Source organism: Cervus elaphus, chromosome 27, assembly GCF_910594005.1.
Source record: "Cervus elaphus chromosome 27, mCerEla1.1, whole genome shotgun sequence".
Lineage (NCBI taxonomy): Eukaryota > Metazoa > Chordata > Mammalia > Artiodactyla > Cervidae > Cervus > Cervus elaphus.
In genome coordinates, this window is record NC_057841.1 from 56,362,526 (window position 1) to 56,374,872 (window position 12,347).

A 12,347-nucleotide genomic window follows, 5' to 3' on the forward strand; every position below is an offset into this window, starting at 1 on the left:
GCTCCTCTCAGAGATCAGGATTCATCAGAAATGGTGACAAATTCATTCCATAGCCTAAAGCCAGGTACAGGGTGCTAAGAAGCAGATGAGATTCACCGTGAATAATCCTTGATTTATGTACTTAAGAGCTACTGAAGTGTACTTTTTTCCTATTTTTATCTTTAATTCCAGCAAAAGCTATTCTAATGTTTTCTTTCCCCCTCCCTGTCTATCTCAAGAGAGCTGCTGACTTCAGCACAAAAGACTTCACTCATCATTCACCTGCATTTATCATGATCCAGTAATCTGAACATTGTCTTATTTTTGGACAGTTTTTGAAATTAGTCATCACCATAAGCCTTCTGTTTAGCCACAGAATTCTGCACTATCCATAATCAAGGAGTGGCTTTGTGGGCTTTTTTTAGAAGCGAAAACTGAATTCCTCACCTGTGAGAAATCAAGTTTCAGTAACTTTGAATAATCTTTGTGAAATAAGGAAGGCAAGGGTTTATATCTTCTCAGAATCCTTAGAGTCCTAAAGTCGAGATAATTTTCTGCAGGTTGTTTTGGGAAGGGAGCAAATTTTTTCCACTTTTTTCTCAACTAACATACATTGTGTACTTTGGGGTTGAAATTGGAAAATTTCCCAGGAAACGGATGGCTATTACTTTGCATGATCCAGATTGAATAAATACACAATTATTAATTTAGCATGAATTCAGTATTTCCTAACTTCTAATCCACAGAGTGAAAACAGATATCTTTGGAGCTCCACGGGAGATACCAACCCTTTCAGAATGGATGGCAAGCACCAGCAGCATGCTGTGGATATTGAACAACACCCGACTGAGTTGGTGAGTAGTGTACATACCTTTTTTTCCCCCTAACACATTTCCTTTATTGTCTTCTTAGTTATTTATAACAAGGGAAATATCAGCCAACATTCACTACCAAATGGAATATAACTGTTACAAACATTTTATCAAAGGAGATACACAGCTGGCAAATGAACACATTAAAAATGTTCAACGTGATGAACCATTTAGGGAAATGCAATCAGACCATAGTGAGATACCTCTGCACAGGTAAGATTGAGTGTACTGACCATATGAACCAAGCACAGGGAACTGGAATTATCCCATACTCTTGATGGGAATGCAAAAATCATTCACTTTGGAATATATGAAAGCATATATTCATATAAATAATTACATCTTCTTTCATATCTAACATTCTTGCTTTCTACGTTTAATATTTAACCCTCCCCCAACTGAACTTGCATTTTTTCCTAATGTTTACTATTAGAGGATGAATGGAATCTGGACGTTACTAATAGGAGTCGCAAGTATTGAGGGAGTTACGTAGTACCAATTGTAGTAACCAATTGTGCTATACCATCATTTGATAATTGTGCAATATGCTTTTTGCCTAAATTTTATATTTATATCAGAAATTTATAACAATGTATGAGTGGACAAGATTTTAGCAGATGATTTGAAGTGTTATATTGACAGCAGATATTAACATTATTGTTTATATTCATACATATTTAAATCCAATGAAAATATTTATTCTCATTGACTTACTTGTTTCTAAAGTAGAAATTTATGGAAAATGTCTCATGGTGGGGGGACTTATGCTTAAACTGTTACTCTAGGCAAATAAACATCATATTTCTTAGAACATATTAAGGGTCCCTTTCATCATTCACACAAATTCTTTCATCTTATAAATGACTAGCGACAGAAATTGAACTCAGGTTGCTCACATTTATAATCATTTCCTTACAAGATGGTACTTTTCAAAAAGCTTGAGTACTAGCTTTCTAACAAGGGGAAATGGATTTTATGATTAACTTGATGTTGCAGAACCAAGGGAAAAGTCAGATAAGATAAACATGAAGATATGATTAGGTATAAAAATTGTTTTGCAACTTGAAGGTTGTATTTGTGTTCAGTTTGGGAATCCAATATCTAGACTACCATAAACCTAATTTATAGGCTGCCTCTTACTCCATGGAAGCTGCAAAATTCCATTGCTTTAATATCATATATACATCATTTTATTTCCTTCTCCTTTCCCCACATGTCAAAAATATTTATGCAATTTATTCCATTAAGTCAAATAATTAGTTAATTATGCAAAATACTCAGTAAACCAACTTCTGAGACCATGAAAAGGAATCGTTTGGATTTCCTATTTTTTAGTAATCTGACTGGCAACCTATGACTAACCTCTTATATTCCCCGAAACAAGGGGTAGAATATTTTCTTTTAATTCTTTATGAGTTTGTTTTCTTACTTTAGAACATTTGGAAAAAACAGAAAATTACAAAAAAAAAAATTTTTTAATCACCCATGACCCCTCTCAGAGGAAAAAGAAACTGCTAATATTTTGCTTCTTGCCCCCCATCCAATTTAATTTTATTCTTTTGATTGCTTTATTTTATCACATGAAATTTTTGTCAATTTATATTCAGAGAATCGAGAGCTTATACTACAGAAATCTTTTCTTAGAAGATGTTATTCAAGTTGTCTTTTTGCTTCTCAGTAAAGTTTTGTGGTCTTCTTTATATAAATTCTATGGCATTTTATAGGCTTAGCAATTTAATTTTTTTGTTTGTTTTTAATTGTATTTATTTATTTTTTATATTTATTTATTTTTAATTGGTTGATGGTTGTTTTACAATATTGGTTTGATTTCTGCATACATCAACATGAATTAGCCATAGGTGTACATATGTCCTATCCCTCTTGAATCTCCCTCCCACCTCCCACCCTTTCAACCCCTCTAGATTGAGGGAGCCCTCTAGATTGAGGAAGCCCTGGTCTAGAGCCCTCCTTTGAGTTCCCTGAGTCAGCAAATTTCCATTGTAGACTTAGCCATTTAAAATGCATCCCTAAACCCTCTTACACTGTTGGTGGGAATGCAAACTAGTACAGCCACTATGGAGAACAGTGTGGAGATTTCTTAAAAAACTGGAAATAGAACTGCCATATGACCCAGCGGTCCCACTTCTGGGCATTCACACTGAGGAAACCAGATCTGAAAGACACGTGCACCCCAATGTTCATCGCAGCACTGTTTATAATAGCCAGGACATGGAAGCAACCTAGATGCCCATCAGCAGACAAATGGATAACGAAGCTGTGGTACATATACACAATGGAATATTACTCGGCCATTAAAAAGAATTCATTTGAATCAGTTCTAATGGGATGGATGAAACTGGAGCCCATTATACAGAGTGAAGTAAGCCAGAAAGATAAAGACCAATACAGTATACTAACGCATATATATGGAATTTTAAAAGATGGTAACGATAACCCTATATGTGAAACAGAAAAAGAGACACAGATGTACAGAACAGATTTTGGACTCTGTGGGAGAAGGTGAGGGTGGGATGTTCTGAGAGAACAGCATTGAAACAAGTATACTATCAAGGGTGAAACAGATCACCAGCCCAGGTGGGATGCATGAGACAAGTGCTCGGGCCTGGTGCACTGGGAAGACCCAGAGGGATGGGATGGGGAGGGAGGCGGGAGGGGGGATCGGGATGGGGAACACATGTAAATCCATGGCTGATTCATGTCAACGTATGGCAAAAACCACTACAATATTGTAAAGTAATTAGCCTCCAACTAATAAAAATAAATGAAAAAAAATGCATTCCTACTACCCTAAAGAGCAGTTGCTGTTACACACACACAGACCCACACATAAAACAGTGCTGCTACACATACATTTTGTACTTTTATAACCAGTCAATTTGATGAGATCTTATTATTTTTTATAGAGCATTTGGCTAATTATTTGGGATTCTGTAGGGCAACATATCATCTACAAATAATGTTAATTTCATCTTCACATTTCCATTATTTATACACACTGATGAGAACTTCTAGAAAACCAGTACCTGATATTGGTGGCAGGAGACATTCTTCTCTTCTCCTGACTCTAAAGGAATGTCTCTGAATGTTTCACTGTTAAATATTATGGTCATTGCTTGGAGATAAACATTGCTCATCACATTTGGGAGTTATTCTTCTCTTCTAGTTCTTTGGAGTTGGTATCATTTGTCTGCTTTTACCACTTTTAAATGCTGAAATGTGTTAAATGAGCAGTGAGCATTGAGATGATTATTTTCCTTCTTTGATCATTTAATATGAAAAAGTACTTGTATAATTCACATCATGAAACCGTTTATTAGAGTTTCAGATTTTCCTAGAACTTGGTCAGTTCTTCCTGGAATACAGATTGGATTCAATAATTTTTTACATGTTTTATGAATTTATGTGCCTAGATCAAATAAATTTTCTTCATCCTTAAAAATCAGGGTTGATGAATTGTTGATGTTAACATTCTTTCTCTGCAGTTACCCAGAAATCCCTATGGTTCAAACGAAGGAACACATTGTGGTTGCAGATTGCCTGTTGTGACCTTACAGCCGCAGTGGGTGAGATTTGGGGCCCAGGGGCAGTGGGGCATCTTCACTGGTCCTTTGAGGTGATGCTAAGCCAAGGTAGACAGGCTCTGCTTGGTCAGCCCCTCCGAAGGGGTCTCCTCTCCTTCAACGCCTTGCCTGTCCTTTGATGGCTCTGTGCTTCTCGGGCGCCCCCCCACCCCCGTAACTCCACAAGCTCCGGGCAATGCGGGGGACCTGCTGGCCCAGTAATTTATCAGTACTGTAGTCTATTCCTATAAGATCCTGCTCCATACCAGAGCTGGTCGTTTTTTCTATTTTGATGTCTAAGTTCAGCGAACTTTGTTTTGTTTATGTTTAAGAGATCAAAAATGTATTTAATGAATCATTTTCTAGTTACCAAATCTCAGAATGTCATTTGAAAATGGGAGATGACAGTGAGCCAAATACCTGTCACTTTCCATCACTCCAAGATAACCAGTCTCCATGTTCTGATGGGCCTTCGGTTTTTCCCTCCAGGATGTCTAATTAGATAATTTAATTTATACTGTAAGTATAGTAGCTGATATGAGGTCATCATGTGATTTATTCCTGAGGCAACCTATTTGCATTTAAGGTGACACCTTTATTGCTTTAGTGCAAAGGGTTAACTAAGAGGGGACATTTTGTCCTTACGCACTTACGGACAAGGTGTGTGTATGTATATGTGTGTGTGAGAGAGAGAGAGAGGATAAATTTATTCATTTAAATTATAGCATTTAAAGTAATGAAAAAAACTAGCCATATTCTAATGGAAATCGCTTACCTAGGTTACCACTGTGTTCTTGCTGAAACGTTCACTTTTCATAACCCTGTGCAGGCAGCAGCAAAGCCATGGTCGCCCTGGAAAACATTCCTGCTGTGTCTCCTGGCCTGTCTCATTGCCACAGCCCTTGTTGTTCTGCTCTTCTATTTTGTCCACTTGGGCAAGCCCGCGGCCGGCACCACCATCGTCATTCATGCCGACGGCAAGTCCAGTCATGTCACCTGCATTCCTGGTGCTGCCCCATCTCCGGGCCCATCCTCCCTGCCTGTATCTCAGAGCGCTCTGCCTCCTACCCCGGGGACCAACCACAGCTCCTCTACCCCGGGGCTCCCAACTCCTATGGAGACGACTATGAGCTCAACGTTGGTCCACGAAGTTGAAATTGAAGATGAAGAATATTTGGGGGGTGTCTTCAGCCCTCCTCAAGCCAGACCCACCCACTGATCCTGAATGAAGCATGTCCAAGGTATTCTCCCCTCCAGCCGAGAGGTTCCAAAGCATTTAGCTTTATGAGACTTGCCCTCTTGCTCAGTCATTTGCTGTGTTCCATATGAGAATGATACCAGTGTTCTCAGTCAAGGACCCTCAAATCTTCAAATGATTGGAAAAGAAAAATTTCAACTGAGCTCAGTTGATTCATCCTGGCTAGGGCCCAGAGTCTCTTTTCATCCTGTAAAACCCATCTTAATTTCATTAATGAGGATTTCAACTGCTGGAGAAGCTGCCTGCCTCCTGTATGTTGGCTCTCAAGCCACTATTTACCTTCAGTTATTGATTATTTCCCAATCTCATACACTTGACTCTTTTCGGTATTTATATTCCAATAGGGAGATAAGGAAGTGTTCAATTAATGTGGTTAACGAACATAAATTATTAGGGAACTATTCATCATTACAGAAGTTTTCCTACTATTGGGGGGAAAGGAGGGCTGATCAATGAGGTTAGAAATGATAAAGATAGGTTTCAGAGGAGGGCTGAAAGTTAAACAAAGGTGGAAGTTTAAGGGGAGATCATTAAAACAGAAAATGAGAGGGCTAAGGGGATTTGATGGATTTAAAATCCAAAACATACTTAGAAACACTTCAAATGTAACAAATAGTGTCTTTTCTCTATACTTTTTTCTGATAGTGTCAATATTATTTTCTGTACTTGATATTTTGCTTAAAGTATTATAACCTGCTGCTTATAAAATTTGAACTTTTATATTGTCTTATACTTTGTAACTTTGAGGGCACATGGTTTATAATTTGGTGTGAAATACAAGACCCTTGTTCAATGTTACTTGTATTTTGAGTGTTTAACACTCACTAGAAACATAAACACTTTATTTTGGAGACTTTGGGGTTAAAAATCAACCTGCCCATTCCATCCTCAACCTCCAAACTCCACAAAAGAGGAAGACTGGTGAGAGAAGGCAGCTCCTGTTCAAAGACTCAGACCCTACGGGAGGCAGTAGACCCAGGATGTCTTTGGCACAGCATCGGAGGTTCTAAATAGGTTCCAAAAGCATTAAAAGATTTTATGTTATCCGCCATTCTAGGTTCATTTGCTGTAGCCAATAATAGAACATGTAAATTACACAAACCTTGGGGCTTTATTGAGTAATTAGGCCCTGCCCAAGAAAAATTAGAAATGTGGTCATTCTCTAGGTAATTGTTATTTTAGGGCAGCTAGCATTATTTCTCAGACACAGGGAAATGTAAAAATTTGAGTCTTTGAAAAGTTTTTCAGTTTACAAACATTATTTGATAAGAGAATTTAAGAATGATAAAAGGCATTATATAAATTTTAGAAATTTCACAAAGCTCTAGAGGAGATTAATGGGCAAAAAGGAGAAAGTGCGCATGCATTTCTCCCTTGTAGAGTTTTTTTTTAATTAGAGGACAATTGCTTTACAATGTTGTGCTGGTTTCTGCCGTAGGACAAGGTGAGTCAGCCACGAGTATTTATATATATGTGTGTGTACTAAGGTGCTTAGTCACGTCTGACTCTTTGCGAGCCCGTGCACTGTAGCCCACCAGGCTCCTCTGTCCATTCTCCAGGCAAGAATACTGGAGTGGGTCGCCCTGCCCTTCTCCGGAGGATCTTCCCAACCCGGGGACTGAACCTGGGTCTCCTGCGTTGCAAGCAGGTTCTTCACGATCTGAGCTTCAGGGGGGTCCTATTTATACTGATCCCGTCCCTCTTTAGCCTCCGTCCCACCCACTCCTCCAGGCGGTCACAGAGCACCGAGCGGAGCGCCCCAGGGCACACAGCAGCTTCCCACTAGCTCTCCGCTTTACACGCGGCGGTGTATCTATGTCACCGCTACTCTCTGCATTCACCCCACCCTCCCCTTCTTCCACCGTGTCCACAAGTCCATCCCCTATGTCCGCATCTCTATTCCTGCCCTGTAAATAGCTTCAGCAGTACCATTCCCGCCCCCCCCCCCGCCCCGATTCCATATATATGTGTTAATGTATGATATTTGTTTTTCTCTTTCTGACTTAACTTCAGTCTGTATAACAGGCTCTTGGCTCATCCACCTCAGTTTAACTGACTCACATTCATTCCTTTTAGTGGCTGCTAGTAGAGTTTTAAATCAATTCATTTCTAGTGTGTTTTTGATTTATATGCTTGTGAAGAAGAAAGATCAAATTCCCTAGTTTCAAATGTACTTCCTTATATGATTTAAATTTTGCTTTGCAATATAAAAGAAAAAAAACCTTTTAATAGAAAGATCTTAGAATGTACCATTAATAAAAAATTTAAATGAAAATTTCATATCCTAGAAGCCATTTGAAATAGCTAGATGTGATTAAAAAAAAGCTGTTCTTTTCTTCCTTTGCTGTTTAAGATTATATAGGATGCACTATGGTAAAACGGGGAGGATAACTTCATTGTGTTTAAGGAATATGCTCCTAGCAATGAATTTCCTATGTTAAATATTGGAGGATATTGTAATAAGGGTTATCTGAGATCATCAGATTTCTGTGCTTTATAAAACGGGGTTGTGAATGAGCTCTCAGACTCATGTATTGCTTTAGACTTCTACAGTTTAATAAAATCTCTTTTTAGATTAATTTTTATTGGGGGATAGCTGCTTTGCAATGTTGTGTTAGTTTCTGCTGCACAGAAAAGTGAGTCAGTTGCACACACATCCCCGCCTTCTTGGATTTCCTCCCCACTTATGTTACTAGGGAGCGCCGAGGAGAGTCAGTCTACCAGGGATCAGTACCCAGCTGTCGTGTCCAACTCTTTGCAACTCCATGGACTGTAGCCTGCCGGGTGGGTTGCCAGTTCCTTCTCCAGGGGATCTTTCCGACTCAGGGATCGAATCCACGTGTCCGCATCTCCTGCATTGGCAGGAGGATTCTTTACCACTGAGCCACCAGGAAAGCCCTGAGTGGGGTCTCCTGTGTGAAACAGCAGATTTTCATTAGTTATCTGTTTTAGGCCTAGCAGTGAATATTTGTCAATCCCAATCTCTCAGTTTATTCCCTGCTTTCCCCTTGTTAACAGTAAATTTGTTATCTAATCTTTGTCTCTCTGTCTGTTTTGCCAGTAAGTTCCTCTGTACCACTTTTCAGGATTCCACCTATAAGCCATATTAGTAAAATCTTAAAGTATTAAGCAGCATTGTGGAAAATGTCTTCACCATTTAAGACACATTACTCAGATTAAAATTTTTCAAAGTACTATGAAAATACTGAAGTGTGCTTATTCAATAAGAATGTAATCATCCATTATAATGATTTATTCAGTAAGTATTAAAACCATATATTTCTAATATTTATTATTTCAAAAATTTATTCACTGTATTGAATGACAATAATATATTTTAAAATAGTCAGGAAATTCTCTACTTAAAACATCTTCTACTAGAAATTTTCAGGTCCATTATTTATTCATAAATGCGAAGTAATCCTTGTGGGATTAAAATGTTAAGTTTTCAAATGCACTTCACCAAATAAACCTGCGATTAAATTTCTTTGGATGCTTTACTAAGAAAATGCCCTATTGGGCATTTTGTTTCCAAAATAAGTCCATTTACTTATACTGAAAATCCACTTTAATAGGTAAAATCAACTTTACGCCATAATGATGTTCACAATTATTTTAGGAAAAGCTTTCAGAAGTTACACCGTGTTAGTCATTCACTTTGATACTGTGCAATTTCAAAAGCTTTTGAACTTCAGAACCACCTCTACTTTGAAACAAATTATTATTTGTGAACTTTCATTTGCTTAGTCTTTAAGTTCTTTAATAATCTCCTAAGCATCTCATAATTGCCATTAGAGTGATAGACATCTAATACCGGTGTTATGATCAAGTCAAACATGTTTCTACTTTGTCATATCTTTTGTTAACTTTTACTATGGCATCCAGAGGGCCTTTTCCAAGTTCTGTAGGAATCTCTCTTTGTCATCCAAGGTGGTCCTTACCTTCAACGACAATTTCATCAGACCTGGTTCATTTCTAAGAGGGAAGTCCTCAGCTCGAAAGGATTCCTTTTGCTAGGAAAGGAAGAGCAGAGTGATTAACCAGTGTCCCTAGCCTTTGGGCACTGTACAAAGTTCCCACTTCAATGTCATCCGACCTAGACGGGCAAAACTAAGAAATGAAGAAATAACCAGTAATAAGAAAGAAAAGCAGGGGCCATGCATCAAGAACCCTTGTGGCTCCCAGAGACGTGATGGAACTGGAAGGATCTATGGTAAGTGAAATAAGCCAGAGGCAATTATTACATGATCTCACTTATTGAGGAATATATAAAGAGCTGAAATCACAGAGTAGAAAGGTGGTTACCAGGGGCAGGCGAGTAGGAGGGAGTTGGGAAAATAGAGAGGAGCTGGTCAAAGAGTACAAACTTCTAGTTTGAAGATGCTAAATTCTGGGGCTTAGTGATTATGGTTAGTATTACTGTATTATATACTTGAAATTTACTGAGAGACATCTTAAGTGGTAATTATGTGACTTGAGAGATGTGTTAGCTAAGCTATACTGGTAATCATTTTGTAATATATAAATGTATCAAATCAACATGTATATCTTAAATGTATACAATGTTATATACCTCAAAAAGTAGGGTGAAAGAAAGAAAGAAAGAAAATAATTGTTCACAACCACTAATGTCATCTTTTCCAGAAGTAGAGTGGATGTGTTTGCTCTGAAGTACCTGTAGTTTGAGTTTAAAAAATACTGTAAATACAGATACTTCTGCATCAGTTGTATGTTTCTATACTTGCCACTGTCCTAAATGGAAGATATGGGCTTATGTTACAGATAGAACAAGAAGCCCCAAATTATTGTTTACTATTTACTACACAAAGGACTCTTGTATCAGTTGATAAAAAATTCAACTGTAAGTCACAGATGTTCCTAAATAATAATGCAGTTGCAGAAAAATAATATATAAAAGCTTCTCTCTCATATACACCAGAAGACTAAAGGTAGCTTTTGAAAAAGTAATTTTTTGGTCACAAGAGACCTGGACTCCTGTATCTCACTGTTCCACATCCTTGACATCTGGCTTCTATTTCACAGTTTAAAATGGCTGCTTAAGCTCCAGTCATTACGTCAACATTCTAGTCAACAGAAAAAAAGAGGGATGAAGGGCTTAAGCCCTCCCTCTAAGAATACTTCTCAGAATTTGCATACAATAATTTTTATTATGTCCCATTGTCAGAAATTAGTCATGCAGCCACATACAGCTGTCAGAAAGAGGAGAGATGCAATGATTATTCTGGGTGTTTGTGTGACTAGGTAAAACTGATGGTTCTATTTATAAGGAAAACAAAGAGAATAGATTTTAGGGCCCAACCCAGAGTCTCTGTCCCAGAACTAAAGCCAAACATTGTTAGATGAAGAGATGAACATTTCACTCCAAATTCCTAATCCCTTTAGGAGCCCCACGTACTCTTTCATACTCTTATTTAATTGCAAAATTCTAACACTGTCTAATAACTGTGAGTCAGATGTGGGCAATTACAGTGTCAGAGTGAGCTGCCCCAGCTGCCAGCCGCTCTGGCGGAGGAGTCAAGTCTCCAGGAGTTCGGTGGAAACAGGAGAGCACCAAGAGCCCGTCCTGGGAGGAGGGAGGTCACGCGTGATGCTTTGGTGTATCTTCTCAGAGCCCAGGCCAGGGTCGGACAGAGAACCTACAGAGCAAGCTTTGATGAATTAAATCACTGACTGCATCCCAGAGACACCGCGCAGAAAGGGTCTGTGGAGATTATCCAGTGCAAACTCCTCACTTTCGAGAGAAAGGACCGGAAGTTTGAGTAAAGCTTGGCGGGTGCTGGGTGTGTGCAGGTATCCTGTCGAGGACTTTAACTGTGTTATCTCGCAGGGCGGCGTATTAGTGTCAAAGCTGAGGTTGGCTGAACGAAGATCTGGGGTTCCTCGCTAACGTGAAACTTTTCACTTTACATTTTCTCACTTCCATCTTGATTGGCTTCCTGCATGTACTAATGTGTTGAATTCCCATTTTATTAATAGTGCCTCATTTTTATGTACTTTTATTTCCAGTTGGAAGAGAGAAAAGAATGATGCCACTTTGTTCTTTGTATTTTCTGCGTCATATCTGCACTTTTACTTTTCATTTTCCCCAAGAACCAGGTTTTCTTCTTTCCAGGTCACAAAGGGGTTTATGTTTCTCTATAATGTAGTATTAGAGTAGTTAAAATGTAGAAAGTCTAAAACTAGGCAACCAGGACTTGAAACCTAGTTCTCTCACTTACTATGTGACCTTTGGCAAGTTACCTACCCCTCTGTGTCAGTTTTCTCATCTAAAATGTGGAGACAAAAAAGACCATTTACTGTGGAAGTCTATTGTAAAGAGTGAATGGGTTAAAAATTGTAAAACATCCTGGCAATGTTTGATAGACGTTATCTGAGAATAATGGTGACTTCTTAACTCAAAGATGGTATTCGCTTGCCACCTAGCATGTTTTTGGCCTTCTATCCTCCTTTAGCAAATAATTTATTAAAAAACTTGCAATGAGTATTGACACTTAACTAAGAAAAATGTTACAGGATCGTTGAAGCTTCTGACTAAGTATGATGACTCAAAGCTCAAAGCTAAAAAAAAAATAAACCTCAAAAAAACTAAAAAAACCTTAAAAAAAAACAAAAAACCTCAAAGCTCAAAGGTAGTAG

At 38.3% G+C, this 12,347-nt stretch overlaps 1 protein-coding gene across 1 annotated transcript; it reads left to right on the forward strand.

The window, feature by feature from the left end:
• Window positions 1-446: 446 nt before the first annotated feature.
• On the forward strand, window positions 447-8,944 carry LOC122685042 (dynactin associated protein). Its single transcript, XM_043889694.1, has 4 exons — window positions 447-539; window positions 726-833; window positions 4,355-4,435; window positions 5,262-8,944. Exons 2-4 carry the CDS (start codon window positions 777-779, stop codon window positions 5,649-5,651), a joined length of 528 nt encoding a protein of 175 aa, XP_043745629.1. The 5' UTR covers window positions 447-539; window positions 726-776; the 3' UTR covers window positions 5,652-8,944.
• The last annotated feature ends 3,403 nt before the right edge of the window (window positions 8,945-12,347 follow it).

Bases quoted from the DNA above. Each gene is read 5' to 3' on its own strand.
- LOC122685042 (XM_043889694.1), top strand. From the start codon at position 777: ATGGATGGCAAGCACCAGCAGCATGCTGTGGATATTGAACAACACCCG. The intron at 834-4,354 runs GTGAGTAGTGTA...CTTTCTCTGCAG, and splicing joins AACAACACCCGACTGAGTTG to TTACCCAGAAATCCCTATGG. The intron at 4,436-5,261 runs GTGAGATTTGGG...AACCCTGTGCAG, and splicing joins TGACCTTACAGCCGCAGTGG to GCAGCAGCAAAGCCATGGTC.